The 21,509-nt window shown below is 44.2% G+C and overlaps 1 protein-coding gene across 4 annotated transcripts in view; it reads right to left on the bottom strand.

Moving 5' to 3' along the window:
* The window catches only part of ENTREP2 (endosomal transmembrane epsin interactor 2), a 273,224-nt gene that overhangs the window by 19,348 nt on the left and 232,367 nt on the right, over window positions 1-21,509 (bottom strand). For 3 of the 4 annotated variants that reach the window (XR_012502598.1, XR_012502599.1, XM_074353931.1), the window contains exons 4-5: window positions 12,815-12,949; window positions 1,369-1,476 (exon numbers count right to left, since the gene is read on the bottom strand). Coding sequence is in view for 2 of the 4 variants with exons in the window: in XM_074353931.1 (XP_074210032.1) it covers window positions 1,369-1,476; window positions 12,815-12,949 (243 nt within the window). In the remaining 2 variants the exon portion in view is untranslated. The remainder of the gene's footprint in view (window positions 1-1,368; window positions 1,477-12,814; window positions 12,950-21,509) is intronic. The other variant, XM_074353932.1, reaches the window with a different exon arrangement.

Genomic DNA, 21,509 nt, shown 5'->3' on the forward strand with positions numbered 1-21,509 from the left:
GGTCAAGCAGACACCGGGCCACTCAGGACCACACAGAGGAAAGACACACGGCCCCAGACATTATGTTTTCATCAACACACCACCACAGCTACGGCCGACTTCATTCTTATTTAGTTGGTAATTTCCATCTCAATTCTTGAAACGAAGGCAAACTTTCAGCATTTCCAGCCCTTTGGATCTGTGGGTTTGGTCAAATTGGTGGGGGTATTTACAGATCAATAGTAAAATCTGCCGAGGTGAGTGGAACCCCGCGGTACTTAACCTCTCCTTTACACGCCACGCTGGAGAGAGTCGCCGACAATGATCAAGGCCACAAGTTCATCGCTGCTGAATAACTGCCTAATTAGCTATCCTTCAGAAAGCGGCAACCTCTCGGGGAGGTCAGCCCGCTGTGACAGCTGTGTGGATATAAACGGGGAGAAAGAGGCCGCGCGGAGCATACGATTAGAGACAATGAATTTTTAACGTCTTCGTAATGATGCTCCCTGGCCTTGTGTCTTGATTAACTGATGTCTTGCCACGGGGTGGATGAGAAAGAACAAATCACACAGGCTCCTACAAGAACAACTTGTCTTCTCTTTCGCGAGATGCATGACACACTGGGGAGGATCCTGGCAGGGCAGGCCTTGAAGGGGCCATGAAGGAGAGGAGGGGAGGGTTTCTACCCTAGGCGTCGAAGAGCAATACCGCCCCCATCGTTTCCCTTCCTGAGCTGAATTTAGTGGTGACACAGCAGGCTGTGGGCTGTGTTCCACTCTTTTGAAATGACCAAGCACCTTCGTTCCTTATTGTGCATGTTAATAAGTGTGTGACCCCTGCTCCTGGTCTCACTGCTCCCCCTGGGGACCAGCACTAAAAACATTTTCTCTAAGACCTTGGCCAGAGGCTCAAATGATGACCAGCCTGTGGCCTGCCCCTGAATTATGAGCTCAAGGTTAATTAACAAAGCACAGAGGAGCCATTTTTCAATCCAAGAAGAACTCATCCTCTAAACAGTCTTCCTGTACTGAAGTGAATTCTAAAGCCTGAGAAAGTGCTTTGCTCTGGACATGCGGGGCCCAGAGGCTGTCTCAGGCTGCAGGACTGTCACTAGAATTACTCAGGGGCACACACCAGGGGCCACTTAGAGGCATGCGATGTAGCTGGACTCCATCGATGGGGAGCTCCAACAACACCTAATATAAATACATCAGTGGCACCAAATGTATGGGTTCCACAGGGCAGCGTGGAGGATCTCCAAGCCCCGTGAGCTGTCAGGGCTTACCGTCCTCAGGGCTTCTGGGCGGAGGGCAGCAGTGTCCACTCTACACTGGTCTCTAACTGGCTGGAGCCGCCATTTTGGTGTGTTGGGGGGAAGGGGCCACTCACCATCTGCAGGACGTCAGAGGAGACCATCTGCATGCAGCACATGGCTGTGGCCAGCGCACACACGATGGTGGAGAGCACGTTGAGGGCGCACACGCTGAAGAGCAGGTCCTGTGGGAAAAGACGCGGAAGGACGTCAGCTTCGTCTTGGCAACGCAGATGGCAGAATCCTCAGTGTGGCTGTTTAGGTCTGGGATGAGGGTGGTCAACTGTTTCGTGGGTTTTTTTTTCATCAGCAAACCTGGCCTTTCACAGACACATCTGTTTATTCCTCTTCATGGCTGATCAAATTGTACTAGATACTAAAGGATGTGTATTGTGGTAATTATTGTAGTCACTGTCTAAGAAAATCTTCAAATCACCAACATCTAAGTAGGTGGGGAATCTATCAATTAGAAAGTGTAATTGAAAATGATGAAAAGGAATAAAATTCTAAGTCTTTAAAACCTTTTATGTTGAGGTAACTGTAGATTCACTTGCACTTGTAAGAAATAACAGAGAGATACTGGGGACACTGAATACTGTTTCCCCTGTGGAAACGTCTTGCAAAACCACTGCACAATATCATAACCAGGACTGACAAGTACAGGACACCTCCATCACCACAAGGATTCACCCCTGCCCACCCATGTGGCCCTTTTATAGACACACTCACCTCTCCCTGCTCCCCACACAATCTCCCTTTCCCGACCCCTGTCAACCATTCATCTGGTCTCCATTTTTATAATTTTGTCATTTCGAGAATAGTACACAACTGGAATCATAAAGCACGTCACTTTTCAGAACTGGCTTTTTTTCACTCAGCATAATTCCCACAAGATTCATCCAAGCTTTGGCGTGTATCGACAGTCCGTCCCTTTTTACTGCTGAGTCGGGTTCCATGTTTGTTCACTCACCAGCTGATACACGACTGGGTTGTTTTCAGGTTTTGGCTATTACAAATAAAGCTCAGGAACATTTGCGCATGGGTCTTTGTTAGAACATAAGTTTTTACTTCCCTGGGATAAGTGTCCCAAGGGTACAATTGCTAGGTCACACGTCCTTTGTCAGATGTGTGGTTTGCAATGTTTTTTCCCAGTCCGCACCGTGTCTGTGTCTAGCCTTAGATGGTGGAGATTTTCTCCTGTTTTTTTTTTCTAAAAGCTTTTATAATTTTACATTTTACATTTAAGCCTGTGGTCCATTTTGAGTTAATGTTTGAATAAGGTGTGAGGCTTAGGTTAAGGTTGATTTTTGTGTCTTAAGTTTTTATCTCTACATATTCATTGCCAGTAATATAGAAATGTGGTTTGTATTTGTGTTTATCTGGTACCCTGTTACCTTGGGGTTTTCTATATAGACAATCAGGCCATCTGCGAATGTTTTGTTTCTTCCTTTCCAATTTGTATGCCTTTTAGTTCCTCTTCTTGCCTTACAGCAGTAGCTAGAATTTCAAGTATTATGAATAAGACAGTGAGAGCAGGTATCTTTGTCTTGTACTCTCAGAGGGTCCACTCATAGGATTTTAACTATCCAAGTACAAGTCATCCTTCTTTAGGTACTTTACTCTCAAATCCATGCCAGAAATAGGAAAAAATAACCATGATTCACAAAAATGACCAAAGACTTAGATCAATTATATATCTTTCAATATAATCTCAAAAACATTCTCTGATATAAATCTTAGCAACGTTCTCCTAGGGCATTCTACATAGCCAGGCAATAGAAATAAAAGCAAAAATAAACAAATGGGACCTAATTAAACTTTATCAGGTTTTGCACAGCAAAGGAAACCATAAGTAAAATAAAACAACCACCTACGGAATGGAAAAAAAAAATTCACAAATGATGCGACTGATAAAGGTTTAATTTCCAGAATATATAAACAGCTCATACAACTTAATCACAAAAAAACCAAACACCCCAATCCAAAAATGGGCAGAAGACCTAAACAAGCAATTCTCCAATAAAGAAATACAAATGATCAATAGGCACATGAAAAAAATGCTCAATATCACTAATTATCAGAGAAATGCAAATCAAAAGTACAATGAGGTATTACCTCACACCAGTCAGAATGGCCATCATTCAAAAGTCCATAAATGATACATGCTGGAGAGGGTGTGGAGACAAGGGAGCCCTCCTACACTGCTGGTGGGAATGTAGTTTGGTGCAGCCATTATGGAAAACAGTATGGAGACTCCTCAAAAAACTAAAAATAGACTTACTATATGATCCAGTAATAATACTCCTGGGCATATATCTGGAGAAAACTCTAATTTGAAAGGATATGTGCACCCCAATATTCATAGTAGCACTATTTACAGTAGCCAAGACATGGAAACAACCTAAATGTCCATCTGCAGATGACTGGATAAAGAAGTTGTGGTATATTTATACAATGGAATACTACTCAGCCATAAAAAATAATGCCATTTCCAGCAACATGGACGAACCTGGAGATTGTCATTCTAAGTGAAGTAAGCCAGAAAAAGAAAAATACCACATGATCTCATTTATATGTGGAATCTGTAAAAAAGACAAACAAACTTATTTACAAAACAGAAATAGACTCACAGACATAGAAAACAAACATGGTTACCAAGAGGGGAAGGGGGTGGGAAGGGATAATTTGGGAGTTCTAGATTTGCAGATACTAACTAATACATATAAAATAGATTTTAAAAAAACTTCTTCTGTATACCACAGGAAACTAGATTCAATATCTTATAGTAACCTGTGGTGAAAAAGAATATGAAAGCAAATATATGTATGTTCACATATGACTGAAGCATTATGCTGTACACCAGAAACTGACACAACACTGTAAACTGACTATACTTCAATAAATACATATATATATACACAAAAAAAGAATATGAAAATGAAAAAACCCTGAAAACTAAACATGAAAACATATATATGTATAATTGAATCACCATGCTTTACCCAGAAGTTAATACAATACTACACTGTAAACAGATGATACTTAAATTTCTTTAAAAAGACCAGTTAAAAACTGAAAACCACCAGTAAAAAACTGAAAACCTCTCTCCTACAAATGACAACCAAAACAAAGCTAGGGGTGAGGGTATAGGTCAGTGGTAGAGTGAATGCCTAGTATGCACAAGGTCCTGGGTTCAATTCCCAGTACTTCTGTTTAAAAAAGATAAATAAACCTAAAATTACCCCCTGCCCATTAAGAAAAAAAAAAGGAAAAAAAAAGCAAAAAATTTTTAAAAAGCAAACAAAGTTAAAAACAATAACAACAAAACTAAATGACAAATTACAGACTGCGTAAGATTTTTCATGACTAAGTTCATCATTTAGAACCAAGAACAAATAATCCAACAGGAGAGCAGACAAAACAGGCAATTCGTCCATGAGAAAACACAGGTGGCCACTATATTGACCATATACGACAAGTCAAGACGATATGGACGAGGACGTGGATGGAGCAAGGGCGCGCCCCCCCCCGCTGGCAGTGAGGACATGAGTCAGGGTCATCCCCTCCTGGAGAAACGGGAAGCGTTTCAGAGAAGACACACAAGCACGCCCGCTAGAGGTGCAGGACTGCGCGTGCCCACGAGCGTGTGCCTGTCCCGCCAGCGCTGTGACAACAGTGAAAAACTAGAAACCACGTATGGCCATGAATGTGAGCCAGAAAGTGTCTTGTGGAATATTCTGATACTGCGAGACTAGACAGAATCTAAAACGACAGAACTCAAGCCACATACATACCCACGCAGATAAACATCAAGAAGCCACTAAACATCAAAGACAGAGGGCAGAAGCAGAAAACTGCTTATGGTACCGACGATGTCCAATTTTATGCAGAATTTCAGCAAAGTATGCAAACCAGCAGGGGAATGGCAAAGCCCATGTCAGGACAGTGGACAGCCTCTAATTTCAGAGACAGAGAGAGCCATGCCTGGGCTCTCAGTGGGGTCGGTAAAAATATCTAATAATAGAGTTCTTATTTTTTAAAAAATAATTAGAAGCAAATATCATAAACACGCTGAGACTGGGCAAACGTGGGTGGTAATTGCCACACCATTCTCAGACTTCTCTGGGTGACGACCCAGCTCCTGTCTTGCAGGGTAGATGTGTCAGGAGGTGAACAGGGCCAGGCCTGCCCAGGGCACCACTGTTCGTATAGAAACGGCCCACGTCTCCTCCTAAGTGGATCCTGTTGGAGGAAGCTGCAGCCCGTGTCATCTCAGCCATCCCCATGAAGGCCTGGGGATGGTCAGCCACTCAGAACCATTGTGCTCAGCTCCCACAATTGTCTTACGCCTTCTTCGAGGTTCCCCAAGCAGGGCCTCTCAATTTCCACATCAAGCCAAACCCCTGAAGGAACCTCTGCATCCCGGCACCAGCCCATCTTGGTCTCTCTGGTCTTTGCCTGCACCCTGTTCTTCACCCATCACTCACCTGCCACAGAGACACGGAACAGCTCAAGGTGTAACCCACACATGTAAAGCACGCACATTTCCAGCACGGAACCTGTTGAGTTTTGACCCATGTGAACACCGTGTAGCTGAAAGGGAGTAGGACCCTGTGCACCCCCTACCCCCGCCTCTTGTTTATAGAAAAGATTTAGTCTCCCAGGCCTCCCTGAGTCTTGGAAGAGCTGGGTCAAGCAGTTGACTAGGACAAACCTGCAGGCACTGGGGGATGACAATGACTCTGACCACCTATCTCAACGACTAACTGAGATTATTCCTTCAGTTCCCTTTAAAACTTTCATGGCTGAACAGAATCTTTGGAGATTTTTTTTTTTTAGGGGAATGCTGGGTCCACTAGGCATTCTAATTAAAAGCAACTTTCCTTTTTGTTACCAAGGCTGTTGCCTCCAGGATCATAGCCCTGCCCCTCCCTCTAATAGAAACCAATTACTCTTATCTAAGTCTCAAAAGGCAACTGCAGAGAAGAAATAAGAACTGATTAGAACCCACCCAGTCCAAGACGGTGGAGGATCTGACTCCAGTGGATCGTGAGCCACATCATATATTAATTGTAACGTGTTAGCGGCTAAGTGACTCACCCACCAGCGCCGTGACAGTTGACAACTGCCATGACAACAACCACAAAAGCCCATACAAGGACTGAAAAACTCGAACAAGGACTGACTGGCTCCATCACACCTGGAAGGGAGGCCATGATGGCAGAAGCCTCCCAAAAGAGTCCACGTGGCCCAACCCAGGCAGGAGCTGTGCCTACCGCCCGTCTTGGCTGATGGCTCCCAGCTCAAGCACCTCTTCCTCCATCCAGTGCTTCTCTTCCCTTCTCCCTGCTCCAGCACTTTCCTTCCATTTCCCCTTCTGAGCAATGCAGCAGTTGTCACTTCGTCCATCTGCCTCCGCTGAGTGAATTCTTTCACGGTCAGCGGCAAGAACCCACACTTTGGTGGGCCTCCTAATGTAGGGGCCCCTCCATCTGCTAACACAGCCATAACCACAACCAAGCAGGTGACTAGATCCACGGAGCCCAGGTCACCGGGCTCCTTTGTTACAGGTAATTTTGTGCTTTCCCTTTCCCGTCTGCCTGCCTTATGCATTCTTTCAAATGGCCTCATCATTCAATTAGTATTGAAAAGCTCTCCCATCCCATGTATTTTCCTCCCAATGCCCTCCCCCACCCCCATCCCAGAATCCTCTGCTGATTTAGAGCCCTAAGAATAACTAAATGCTTTAGAAATGACCTCATCTCCAGCAGTGAGCTCCACGCTGTCTCCCCCAGTCTGTTCATGTAAATCACGAGTGTTCTCAACAGTCTGTCCTCTGCTCCCCCGGACACGGCAGTGGGGATCCCTTGGGAGTCCCTGGTTTTCTTTGGAGATGAGAGTGGCTGAAACACCCTTGAGAGTGAAAATCGGGTCTGTTCTTACTTACCCGGGACCAGCCCAGACAAAACAGTGTGTTGCTGGCCTGAGTTATAACCCTCCCCTGGGACCTTGAAATCAAGACTGTGCCAGCCTCACAGAGACCCCACAGCCGAGGGAGGAGGGCCGTGGGCCACCTCCTTGTGGTTCCTTGTCTGAATGCGCCCAAGACAGCGGGTCCCGGTAGGAGAGGATCTGCCTGTGTGGCACAGCCCCCAGGCCCTAAGAAGCTGCCTTTCATCTGCTGTAGCACAGCAGCCAAGGGGCTCTCGAGGCAGCACATTTCCTGGTGATGATTCCAGAATGTCTACTTTGGGGAGGCTCCAGTGCAGCGGTCTGGGTGGAAGGGATGGGCATCTCAGAGCCGTGTTTGCAGGGTACACAGCATTAGACCTTAGAAATGTCCACTGTCCACCCCAATGCTCACAGCAGCACTGTTTACAACAGCCCTGGAGGTGACTAGGCTCAGGGAAACAATCGAGTTGTGCCGTGATCTTGGACAGTGCTGTGGTGCTGATGTGGAGCAGATGGGCTCCAGAGAGGTGGGGAAAGAGCGAAGACGTCACAGCTCTGCAGGGGCTGTCACCTGGAATGCCAAGCATCTTCCCTGGAGAGAGAGGGAGCCAGGGCGGGGGGGGGGGGGTAGGGACCACCCAGTGGAGGCACAAAGGTGAGGTGCCAGCACCGCGGGAAGCACCGTCATCCTGAGCAGGCAGCAGCCCTCCTGGACCCGTAGCTCCACGCCTGGTCCTTCATCTACAGGCGCAGCCCAGGCACCGGTGCTGGGGAATGGGCAGCACTGAGAGACCTCAAGCATTAACCAGACCAACAGGTCCCCCGCTCAGCATGGGACCGCTATAAATATATCACTAGAAATACTTTCATCTCAATGTCTGAGTCTCCCGGACCTTGTTCAACTCAGCAGGTACACATTAAGTCACAGCCCCTGTGAGTGGAACCTCTCCTCTGTATGACCCTTCCAAAGACGCTATGTGGACTTGTGACTGTAGACGTCCCACAGAACTCAGTATCACAACTATCCAGGGGAAAGTGATGCCACCAAGATCGGGGGTGGGGAGGCAGGCTTTCGGTGGTACTGGATACCAAGGGCAGAAGGCTCGGGAACACAGTGGGCACCCCTCTTCCCTATACAAGGCAGGCAGCCTTGCCACAGATCAGTTGTGCCCAACGGCCAGGAGAGCTGTTCTCTCTCCAGATCCCCTTATAAGTCGCCTGTGTTGCTCAGCGGGACAGCAGGGATTTAACACTCTTCTCATCTCTGACAGGATCCCATCTGGCCAGAGGGACCCATCAGTGGCCCCCTTGAGAAGCCAGGAGTGAGAAGAAAGCTGTACAGAGAAATGATCCAACTGTCTTGCTCTGTGTGTCTCCCCACTTCTGAAAAAAGGAGGTCACTTCTAGCAGGGTGTGTGTGTGTGTGTGTGTGTGTGTGTGGTGTTTCATGTTGCCACTTAGTGCTGAGTTTTGCCACGAGAGGTTGAGCATTTAATTACTCTCAGGACCATTTTTATTTCTTCAGCTTGGTTAAGAACTGACTCAAGATTAAATGATGAGTTAATTATTTTTTTAGGTCCCTAGGTTTTTAGGAAGTTGTCTTGCCTTTTTTAAAAACTTTCTAAGAGACAAACATAAAGCATCTTCAAGATAAGATAAGAAAGCATGTCAATTCAATAACTGATTGATTTCTTGGGAAACTTTTATCTCCCTGTCCATTGATAAGGTTTCTTTGGGTAATCTGTTTTCACCATGGCTCAATAAATTAAGCCAGGTGCATAAAACAAACAAAAAGATCCTTAACTCTGTTTTGAACTTGAATTATACCACCATAATAAAACCATAATGACATTCTGGGATACAGCAAAGAATTAAAGTTGGGATGGATATAATATCACACAAGATGAGGCATATTCTGCCAGTTAATGATTCCAGTTTCTGGAACCTTTAAAAAATTCTGTTAATACAGATTGGAAAATATGTCACAATCCTGTGCCGGGTTTGACTTGGCCAAGATGGCCATTCAACTAGCAAAACATCTTTTTATCATTTATTGCATCCATCTTCCAAAAGCCAAGACATCCTCTCATTGGGAGAGGAGACCTGTGCAGATGCTCACAAGTCCTACTTTTTAGACCACCCTCTTTAGGACATCATAATAGGATGCCCACAGCCAGGTCCTGTCATCAGGGAGTGGAGATTTGGGTCTTAAGGAACTGAGACCCCCCGAGGAGCCCTGCCCACCACCAGACATGCTCAGGGACCCCGGAGGAGCCATCTGACCTCCCTCTGGGCCACACAGTGGGTGATAGGATGCTCTGTCCAGGCAGAGCTACAATTCGGAGAATCCCTGCAATGCACAATGGGGTTCTGGGTCCCCTCCATGCCCTCTGCCCTCTCTACTACCTTCGTCCCGTTAAGGAAGAGCCACAAACTTCAGCATGGCAGGAGGCATGATGTCTGAGATTATCAACACCCTCAAGAGAGAAGCTGGTCTGCCCCAGGATCCAGGATTAGAGATGGTGGGAAAGCAGAAAAGAGGTCAAGGGAGAGAGGCTTCAGAGCCTCCAAACCACTGAAAACCACCTGAGGGACCAGGGAAGCAGCCTGGAAGGCGATCGGTTTCTGCTTTGATTTCCAAACCCATTGCATGGCATTTCCAGGGCACATACTGAGTTCAAGAGATACAAAGCATGGATAATCCGTAATTTAATATGGAAACTCAGGCCTGGAGTATTACTAATCAGGTAACTAGAGCCTCAAGTCAGCCTCAAATCAGATTATTAAGAGACCAACGAACCCGATCTAATTGCTGACCCCAAAAGAGGAACACACGAAACCAATCAAAGTCACGCTCCCTCTGCGCCTTGCCTTTGCGGAGTGTCAGGAACGTCTGCAGGCTGTAGGAAGGGGGTCCCCAGGAAGCCTGCTCCCCGGGGGAGCAGAGCCACCATCCCACACAGTGACTCAGTCCCCACAGCCCTGGTGCCCTCGGAGAGTTTCAGCCCAGGGGAGCCCCCCAGGCCCCTAGTGCAGAGACCTCTTCACTGCGCATGAGTCATCAGCACAGCCTGGCTCAAGCACCTTTAAAGAGTGATGAGTCCATTAAGAATGACTACACCACTAATTACGAGAAAACTAGACGTACGTGAATCTCAGAGGAAGAAGTACCTGTTTATGAGAAGGAAGTGCAAAACCTTAGTTACACTAAAGCCTGTTTAAAAAGCCCGTGATGCTTGATAAGGGTTAGGACTTGGCTGGAGTGCTTTGGAGTATCCGTGTACCTCAGGAAAGCTCTAAGAAAGGAATGAAATCCACTGAACTAGCTAGAGACATCTGGGGAGAGGGACAGGGAAGCTGGGACCACACTGAGAAGGCGGCTTATTCAGGCTAAGATCTAAAAGTACAGACACAAAGGCTCAGGAACAAATGACAAAGAAACAGGCTGAGCAGCGAGCTGCCCAGACTCGAGATCACATCAAAAGCAGAGCACAAAGATGACTCTGTGCAGAAAACAAGGCTGAGAGAAGAACATGGAAGGAGATGGAGCAAAACGAGGTGGAAAAGGAAGGGTTTCAAAAAATTAAAGAAAAAAATGATAGTGATAGAAGACAGGTAGAGGGGTCCAAGGAATGCAGTTATCCTAAAATCAGACAGCAGAAAAAATTCAAATGTATAGTTCAAGAAAGCTTTTCTGGGCCATCATTAAAAAGTCCTGGAGAGAGTGTGGAGAAAAGGGAACCCTCCTACACTATAGGTGGGGAATGCAGTTTGGTGCAGCCACTATGGAAAACAGTATGGAGTTTCCTTAAAAAACTAAAAATAGACTTACCATATGATCCAGCACCCCCACTCCTGGGCATATATCTGGAGAGAAGTATAATTTGAAAAGATACATGCACCCCAATGTTCACAGCAGCACTATTTACAATAATCAAGACATGGAAACAACCTAAGTGTCCATCAACAGATGACAGGATAAAGAAGCTGTGGTATATTTATAAAATGGAATACTACTCAGCCATAAAAAAGAATGAAAATGCCATTTATAGCAACAAGGATGGACCTAGAGATGACCATACTAAGTGAAGTAAGTCAGAGTAAAACAAATACCATATGATATCACTTATATGTGGAACCTTAAAAAAATGACACAATGAACTTATTTATGAAACAGAAACAGACTCACAGCTACAGAAAACAAACTTACGGTTACCAAAGGGGAAAGGGGGTTGGGAAGGGATAGATTGGGAGTTCGGAATTTGTAGATACAAACTACTATATATAAAATAGATAAACAACAAGGTCCTACTGTATAGCACAGGGAACTATATTCAATATCCTGTAATAAGCCATAGTATAAAAGAATCTGAAAAGGAATATTTACATATATACATATGACTGAATCACTATGCTGTACGCAAGAAACTAACAAAACATGGTAAGTCAACTATACTTCAATTTAAAAATTTACTTAAAAAGCTAGACACTGTGGTCAGACGCAGTGAGAGACAGCAAGAAATGCATCGTACGCAAGAGGATGAGCCTGCGATGCTACATTCTGGCTTCCTCCAGCCCCGTGGACCTGTCACTCTGGTAGGCTGCTGGGACCACTGAACTGGGAGCATCTCCCCGTGAAACAAGCCAGGTACTGGGCGCCGGGCGCACTCCCCCTACATCCTTCAGGCACACCCTCTCTCTCTGTTTGCCAGTTTCCCCGTGCACTGGAGTCAACGGGGAGCCCACCAGACTGACCGGTCACCCTGGCCAACACTCAAAATGACGCCCACGGAGGAGAAGCCGCGGGCGCCTGGTTCCAGACAGCAACATTGCCCTCTGTGCTCCCCCGGTCCCAGGGCAGCCCTGTGGAGTCCGCAGCTCCCAACACACTGCATTCCCTGTGCGAATACAGGGCTCCCTGCATACGGTGAACACAACCCTCCCACCAGCCAGGGCTCCCCGGACAGCAGCCACATCTTTCCAAAAAAGTGTAGCAGTTGAGTCTCAGGGAAAAGAGAAGAATTAAGTTCACTGTTCATATGCATTTTTAAGCAGCCAATTTTGCTTTTCAGGAGTAAGACAAATTTGCAGGAAGAAAAAGGAAGGAGTAATATAAACAATTTTCCATGTCATTAAAAAAAAAATCAGACACTGTACACAAAAATAGGTTGCCATGGGAGACTGTAAAATTTCTTTCTCCAAACAGCTTTAAAAGGGAAAAATAAATACCCATCTGTCCCCTGACGGTGTAACAGAAATGCTGTCAGAAAAGCCGTAGCATGCATCACACTCAAGTTTGTCAAGACCGCTTTCAACCGCTCAGCCCCACGTCACCTACGTCCGAGGCGGAGAAGTAAATAGTGAAAATGGAAAACCCAGAAAGCGACACCTTTACGGTGAAAATCTACTTTTCTTTAAAATGCTCTCTGGGAAGAGACTCCCTCTTATATTTGACCTACCTGGATGCACTAAGAACTGAAAGGAATGCACAGTTAATAGCACCTTCCCAGGGTGTGGGGTGGGGCGCAGGGCGCGGGACGGAGCGCGCGCGCCCCCGGAGCCCGGCGTCACCTTCAAGGTCAGCCGCACGGCGTTGCAGTCCTCCTGCAGCGGGTTCAGCTTCAGCGTCTCCCCCAGGTTGCTGCAGCCGGACGACTGGTGCTGCATTTCACAGCAGACGCACACCTCGACACTGTCAAACTTAATCTGGACGGGGAACACAGACAGAGCGCACAGTTAAAACGGCCTTCTGCCCGGGGCGCGTGCTTGAGCGGCGGGATTAAGAACACGTGACAGGCATCCCATTTAGTTTCCGTTACAGTCATGAAACCAGAACCCATCTCTTTATGGACAAAAGCCGTCAGAAACACCATTAGGAATTATTCTAAAATCCTATTTGAAAAGCAATTAAAAAAATATATTTGAATAAACAGAAGCTAAAAAGTTACAGATAGTCACATTAAGTGTGGAGACGTTATCACAGCTCCGTGCCTTGGCACATTCTCTGCCCCTGGTCAGCAACTGCTGTCTCCTTTTATGGCCTATCAAACTCCTCCTCGTCCTCAAGGCTCTGTCTGGTTTCCAGAGCGGCTTGCTTCTCCCGGGGGCGGAGCACTCCGCTCCTCCACTGAAGATCCCTTTCATCAGCTGCAGTGACTTGGATTTCCGCCTGATGAGTGAGGATTCCCCAGTCAGGGAGAACCTGTTTCAGCTGCAGTACCCGTTGCCTCAGGTAATGCCTCCAGCCCAGCCCTCACCCACAACAGGTAAATGCACATCCCAGCAATTTACAGACAGCAATTTACCAGTACTGTCTGGTGTGGCTGGGAAGCCTGAATATGCAGTCAGATGCAGTTTCGGAGCCAGGGAAGTGAATTCGCACCAACATTTCTAAGGTAGGAGGCGGGCACACTGAGAAGCACGTGAGGTCACTGCGCGAGGCAGCAGACATCACCGGGAAACTGGCCAACTGGCTGCTGCAGGATGAGGGGACGGAGAGGAGCAGGGGAGGGAGGGGAGGACAAGGTGGAGGCGGGGAGGATGGCAGGGGCCAGGGGTGCCCACTGGAGGAAGTGCCCTGTCCTCTTAGCAAGGGTTCTGAGCCCCCCTCGCCTCTCCTGGAACCCTAGGTCTAACTCCGACATCCCAGAAAACTGCTCAACCGCACCGTCACCAGGTTCCTCTCTTTCTCCCCGTGAGTGTGTGCTCAGCCGCCCTCCAGGGCCCTTGTTTGCGCTCTGTCTCCCCCACAGACAGACAGCGAGGTCCCGGCACACGGGCATTATTCCCGTGGCGTGCGGGGTGGGGTCGCTCACCAGGGAGCTGGCTCAGGGCACATCCTGCTGCAGCCTGATAGCTGCGAGCCGGCGCCTGGGGACGGGGCCAGGACGGGTCAATCAGAACTTCGGGGGCCTGCTCAGGCTACTCCAAGATGCTCAGTGGGGAGGTCTAGAGGAGGTCTGTTTTCCTTTTCTTTTCAGGGATTTTAAACCGCATCGACTGTGATTTTTTTCTGATTACAGGAGTCATACGAAACATTTTGAAATACCGAATAAAATAACAAGAAAAATCACCTGTCAGTTATCCCTCTACCCTGAGATAGCCAACAGTTAACATTTGGGGATATTCAAATTGATTTTAAAACAGGGTCATACAGTTTTTAAGTCTGTGCTTTGTCCTTAATATAGCACGAACTTTTCAGTTTATTTTTTGTTATGAAATATACATATGAGAGAGTCATATACGTATTCAGTTTAAATAAACACCGAGTATGTCCCACCCAACCTAGACACAGAACACTGCCAGGCCTTTAGGGACCTTTGTGCCCCTTGCTGAGCACACACCCACCAGCCCCTCCCCAAGAAGCGGCCACTCTCCCCGGTTTTGTGCTAATCCTTCCCTTCCTGTGGTCTTGCCGCATATCCGCGTATCTCTAAGCAAGACAGGTGTTACTTTGACCAGTTTTTAAATTTAAAAAATAGAATCACACACTCTATTTGTATGGACCTCCCTTCTTTTTCTCGACACAGTATTTCCGAAGCTCAGTAACACTGGTGAAGAGCTGCAGTCCATCGCTCAGAGCGCTGCATGGGGTGCTGTTCCGCCTCCCATTCTTTGGACGGACACGGCGCTGTGTCCGGGCTCTGGCTCCCATCAACCACGTCGGCGCGAACACCTCCCAGTGCACACAGGCAAGTGTTTCCTAAGTGGCTAAACCCAGAGGCAGACTGCACTGTCCTATGGTACATGCACACATGACGTTACGAGGCAAGGCCAACTGCCTGCAAAATATTTGAACAAGTTATGCTCCCAGCAGCAAGGTGTGAGAGTTCAAATGGACCAACATCCTCACCGACTCTTGCTAATATGGGACATCTACATTTCTGCACAAATAATGACCACTGATTGGGGGTCAGGCCTGTTATTCCATTTTCTGAACTGTCCATATTGTGAAACCACACACAAGTGCACAGAACACACACATACAGTTCCCAGATTTATCACAAAGCCAGCGCCCAGGGGACCATGGCCAGGCCCCCAGGAGGCCTCTCGTGCCCCTTCCCCCACCATTCCTCCCTCCCACTAGACCAAAAGCTCACCAACCTCCTCACTTTTTGATAATTACTTCCATGCTTTCAACTTTATACTTTGACCACTTACAATATAGTTTAGTTTTTGCCTGCTCTTCTAACGTGATGTAAGTGGAATCAGGCAATATTTTTAGTACCTGGCTTCTTTCATTTAAGATTATGAGACTCATCCATGCTACTGCATCTAGGTGTCGGTGATTCACGTTCCCTGCTGCATAATAATACATTACATTAATATGCCACCATTTGTATACTTACTCTCTTGCTGATGGGACATGTGGATTGTTGCCAATTTTTGGCAATTAAGAGCGAGGCTGCTCGTCAGGGAAATGCAAATCAAAACCACAATGAGATGTCACCTCACACCTGTCAGGAAGGCTGTCATCAAAATGAACACAAATAACAAATGTTGGTGAGGATGTGAAAAAAAGGGACCCCTCCCACACTGCTGGTAGAAATGCAAATTGGTGCAACCACTGTGGGAAACACAGAGGTTTCTCAAAAAAACTAAAATAGAACTACCATATGACCCCCTCCCCAGCAATTCCATTGTTGGGTATATACCCAAAAAAACAAAAACGCTAATTTGAAAAGATACATGCACCCCAATGTTCACAGCCATATTGTTTACAATTGCCAAGACACAGCAGAGACCTAGGTTGCTTTAGATATATAGATGGCTAGCTAGCTAGCTATAGAGAGAGATACTATATATACAATACAACAAATACACATATATTTATTCACTACAGTAGGTCTAGTTAACATCTGTCACCATAGTTATAAATGTTGTGTGTGTGATGAGAACTTAAGACTTACTCTCTTAGCAACTTTAAATATGCAATACAATATTAACTATAGTCACCACACTTTACATTACATCCCCATGACTTATTGTATATAACTGGAAGTTTGTATCTTTTGAGACCTCTTCACCCATTCTACCTACCTTCTACTCCCTGCCTCTGGCAACTACCAATCCATTCTCTGTATCTATGAACTTTTAAAATATATATTCCGTATGTCAGTAAGACCATATGGTCTTTGTCTTTCTCTATCTGACTTACTTTACTTAGCATAATAATGCTCTCAAGGTGGTTCCGTGTTGTCACAAATGGTAAGATTTCCTTCTTTTTATGGTCGAGTAATATTCCATTGCACATATATGCCACATTTTCTTTACCCATTCATCCACTGATGGACATTTAGGTTGTTTCCATGTCTTGGCTATTGTAAATAGTACTTCAATGAACATGGCAGGGTGTATCTATCTTTTTAAGATAGTGCTTTTGTTTTCTTCAGATAAATATCTAAATATGGAATTGCTGAATCATATGGTGGTTCTATTTTTAATTTTTTGAGGAAGCTCCACACTGTATTCCACAGTGGCCTCACCAATTTATACTCCCACTAACTGTGCACAAGTGGTCCTTTTTCTCTGTATCCTCATCAATACTTTTATTTCTTGTCTTTTTGATAATAGCTATTCTAACAGGCATGAGGTGATATCTCATTGTGGTTTTGACTTGCATTTCCCTGATGATTAGTGATCTTAAGCATCTTTTCATGTACCTGTTGGTCATCTGAATGTCTTCTTTGGAGAAATGTTCACTCAGATCTTCTGGCTAATTTTTTAGTCATACTGTTGGTTTGTTTTTCTATTGACTTGTAAGAGTTCTTTATATGTTTTGGATATTAACCCCTTATCAGATATATGATTTGCAAATATTTTCTCCCATTCAGCAGGTTCCGTTTCATTTTGTTGACGGTTTCCTCTGCTTCCCAGAAGCTTTTCAGTTTGATGTAGTCCCACTTGTTTATTTTTGCTTTTATTGCTTTTGCTTTTGGTGTCAGATCAAAAAAAAAAAAAAATCATTGCCAAGACTCATGTCAAGCAGCTCTCTGTCTGTATTTTCTTCTAGGAATTTTGTGGTTTCTGGTCTTACACTCAAGTCTGAATCCATTTGGAGTTAGTTTTTGTGTAAGGTGTAAGACAGTGGTCCAGTTTTCCCAACACAGTATTGCAGAAACTGTGCTTTACCCCGCTGTTTATTCTTGGCTCCTTTGTCGTAAGTCAATTGACCACATATTGCGTGGGTTTATTTCTGTGCTCTCTGTTCTGTTCTATTGACCTACGTGTCTGTTTTTATGCCAGTACCATATTAGTTTGATTACTACAGCTTTGTGGTATAGCTTGAAATCAGGGACAGCCCTGCCTTTTTAATCCTGTCTTTCTGTAATTCCCATGACATGAAATGTCAGCCCACAAGTCACTGAGACTCTGCTGGGTTTTGTTTTTAGTCAGTTTTTCCTCTGTTGTTCATTGTGGGTACCTTCTATGGTTCTATCTTCCTATTCACTAATTCTTTTTTCTGCCTCTTTCATTCCGCCATTGAGCCGGATTCACTCAGTTTTTTTTTATTTCAGTTAACTGTGTTTTTGAGTTCTAAAATCTCCATTTGGTTCTTTTTTTTATATTTTATATTTCTTTGCTGAGGCTTTTTATTTATTCCTTTCTTTCAGAAGTGTTTATATATGCTCACTGAAGCATTTTTATCATGGATTGTAAATGATGAATATGTGAAAGTCAAAATAATGAAACCGTGAGAGAATAATACAGGAGACTATCTTCATGTCACCGGGGACAGGAAAACACTTCTTAAACAAGGCTCAAAATGTGTTAAGAATAAACAGATAACTAATGTGTTTGACTATTTGAAATTAAAAACTTTTTTCATCAAACACCACCCATAGGAGAGTAAAAATTGATTTTGCATCACATGTGACAGATGACTCATATCCAAAACAAACAAAAAGCCCAATCTTAAATGTTAAGAAAAAGACAAACAACCCAACATGAAACATGTGACACTGAACCCCACCACAACAGCACTCTGAGAAACATAAATCAAAATTAAAGTCAGATGCCATTACATCCCCATCAGAATGGCTAAGACTGAAAAATAATGACAATAGACAATGCCAAGTGATGATAAGAATGTGAGGCAACAGGAACACAGACACTCTGATGGCGGTGTGAATTGGGACAGCAACTTTGGAGAACAGCTTGGCATTATCTCCTTAAGTTAAAGACTGCTACCCAACCTAATATGATACCCATAAGAATATTTCAATTCTAGGAATATACCCAACAGAAATGCGTACAATGATAACAAAAACCATGCACTAGAGAGTTCACAGCAACATTACTCAAAACAGCCTCACACGAAAGAGCTCAATGTCCATCAAAAGTAGAATAGATGAATGGATGGTTTTACCTTCATACATGCAATATTATACAGCAATGAACATGAATGAGTTACAGCTACATACAGCAGGAGTACACTGCACATCATAATGCTGAGCACGGGAAGCTAGACATAAAAGAAGCAATATTTCTATTTAAATGAAGTTCAAGAAACCAGACAAAATTAAACTATTGTGTTCAGAGGTGCATGCACGGTTGATACAATTATAAAAAAGATTAAAGATGTGAATATCACAAGGATGAATATCCCAAGGTGATTATCTGCAGTGGGAATGGAGAGGCAGTGGATTGGGAGCACATAAGGAGGGCCCTGGGATGCTGGGGATGTGATGTTTATTTCTAGGCTTTGCTGGAGGGCACACAGCTGTTTTGACTCATGATAAATTGCCCAGCTATATACTTCCGCTTTGTGCACTTCCCTATATGTGTTTTATTCTTCTCAATGGAAAAGGTTCAAAACAGATGAGATTGCTGGAAAGTAAATGAAATGTAGAACTTAGGAAGAGAAAGAAAACAAGTGAGCTGAGAATAGGAAAAAAAGAAATTTAACACACATAAAAAGTGAAATTAATGAAATAGATATAAAGATGTTAAGATGAATAAAGCCTAATGATGACTCTTGAACAGACCAAAAAAAAATACTGCAAATTCCCTGGTAGGACTGATTTTTTTTTTAAAGAAAGCCAAAGCAAACAACATTAGGAATGAGACAGGAGATTTAACACGGATGTAGTAGAGATGAAAAGAATATGGGCTGCTCTACAGCCATAAATGTGAAAATCTAGAGGACGTGGATAATTTCCTAGCAAGATATAAACTATTATACTGAGCCTGTAACATGCAGTAAACCTAAAGGCCAATAACCATAAAGGAGACTGGGAAGTCCAAAATGGTATTTCAGGCTGAATTCACTCTGACCTTTAATGAAAAGATAATTTCTATGTTTTAAAACAATTTCAGGCCAAGAGCCAAAGAAGAAAACACGCCAGTTGCCTTTATAAAGCTAGCATAACCTTACCAGCAGATCTGAAAAAGGAAAACAGAAGCCCCCTCCACCCTGCCAACAAACCAAAAGGGCAATTTTTTCTTTTAATAAAAAAAGCAAATATTCTAAGCAAAATATTGGCTAAAATGAATGCAATGCTATATCAAAGGAATTATATCCCATGGCTGTATTAAAAAGTACTCTTGAATGCAAACTCAAGTCAAAGTGCTTTAAAACAAGCAAGGGAATTTACAGATTTCATAAAACTATAGTCCAGGGTTTGGAATTCAAGCATGGTGGGCACCAGGTGCTCAGATGGTATCAGCACTGTCTTTTTCAGTCTCTGGCTACCCTTTCCTTAGGGTTGGCTGTACGCCCAGACGGTATCTCCTGAAAATATGTCCAGAACGTGGAAGTTTAGCAGCCTCAGTGGTAAATGTGTACATTCTGATGGCTATAGCCCCAGGCCTGGCTGGCCATGTAGCACAAGGGAGAAATAGAACTTAGTTCTATTAAACACTACACATTTACTTCTTTCCAAAACCTGGGTTATCCTGAAAACTACCCAAGGTTCATTTTAGGAAGAGAATTCTAGAACAGCGGTAAATCTATCAAGAAAATGTGTTCTAGCAACAAATTAAATGAGAAAAGTCAGATGCTCCTATAAATAGATATAAAACCACTGCATAAAATTTCACAGGCACTCATAAAAACCGTAAGTCAATTAAGACTAGGAGAAATCCACCTAAATCTGATAAGATTTTTAGCAGGCAAATACCTAAAGCAAATATCATTTTAACTGGAGCAATACTGAAGGCAATTCCACCAAGATCAGGAATGAGACAGAGTTACCCACCAGCATGCCCACAATTCTACACTGTTTTAGGAGCACTAGTTAATTTAATAAGATAAGAAAATACTGTAAGCTGTGTGAATATTGGAGAAGATAGAATTGTCTTTCTTTTCAAATATGATTGAATATCTAAAAAAAAATCAAAGAGACCATACTAAAACAACTGGAATTAAGAGAACTTGTTACACTGGCTATAACAAATATGATACTAGTAATAACCAATTAAAAATAAAAATGGCAGGGGGTGGAGGGATAAATTGGGAGTTTGAGATTTGCAGATACACAGTACTATATGTAAAACAGATAAAACAACGAAGTCCTACTGTAGAGCAAAGGGAACTATATTCAATATCTTGTAATAACCTGTAATGAAAAAATTATGAAAAGGAATATATATATATATATATATATATATATATATATATATACATATATATATATATACAACTGAATCACTATGCTGTACACCAGAAATTAACACAACATTGTAAACCAACTATATATACTTCAGTAAAAAAATAAAATAAAAATGGTAAAAAAAATTCTATTCAAAGTAACAGCAACAAATATAAAATACCTGGAAATAAGTTAAACTCAAAAATTAAATGACCTATGTGAAGCTAGGCATAAAATGCTATTAAATGGCAAAAACTCTGGTGCAGTAGATGTGAGGCATTGTACCTGGCCACCCACAGCCCCTGAGCCCCCTCCTCAGTCTGCGGCGTCTCTTCTTGAGAAGGCTCCCACTTTTGCCAGAAGTGCTTCGCCAGCCTGCCCTGGTTTAGAGTTTCATCAAGCCCTAAAAAGAAGCCATGAGGCAGGTACCAAAGGCTTGTCTTCCTCCCCCATCCCCATAGAACTGTTTGTACACAGGAGCCAAGCTCCTCCTGGCAGTTGGCACCAGGGCACAGCCATGGAGCAGGGCGCCCCACCCTGGGCTCCAGTGAGTCCCTGTGCTCTTATCAACTGGACAAAATCCACCCCTCCCCATCCAGTCCATTCTCCCACATCTCAGAAACACGCAAGGAATTATTTCCTATGACCACACCCCTGCTTTGGCACTGAAGACT

This window comes from Camelus bactrianus, chromosome 27 (assembly GCF_048773025.1).
Source record: "Camelus bactrianus isolate YW-2024 breed Bactrian camel chromosome 27, ASM4877302v1, whole genome shotgun sequence".
Lineage (NCBI taxonomy): Eukaryota > Metazoa > Chordata > Mammalia > Artiodactyla > Camelidae > Camelus > Camelus bactrianus.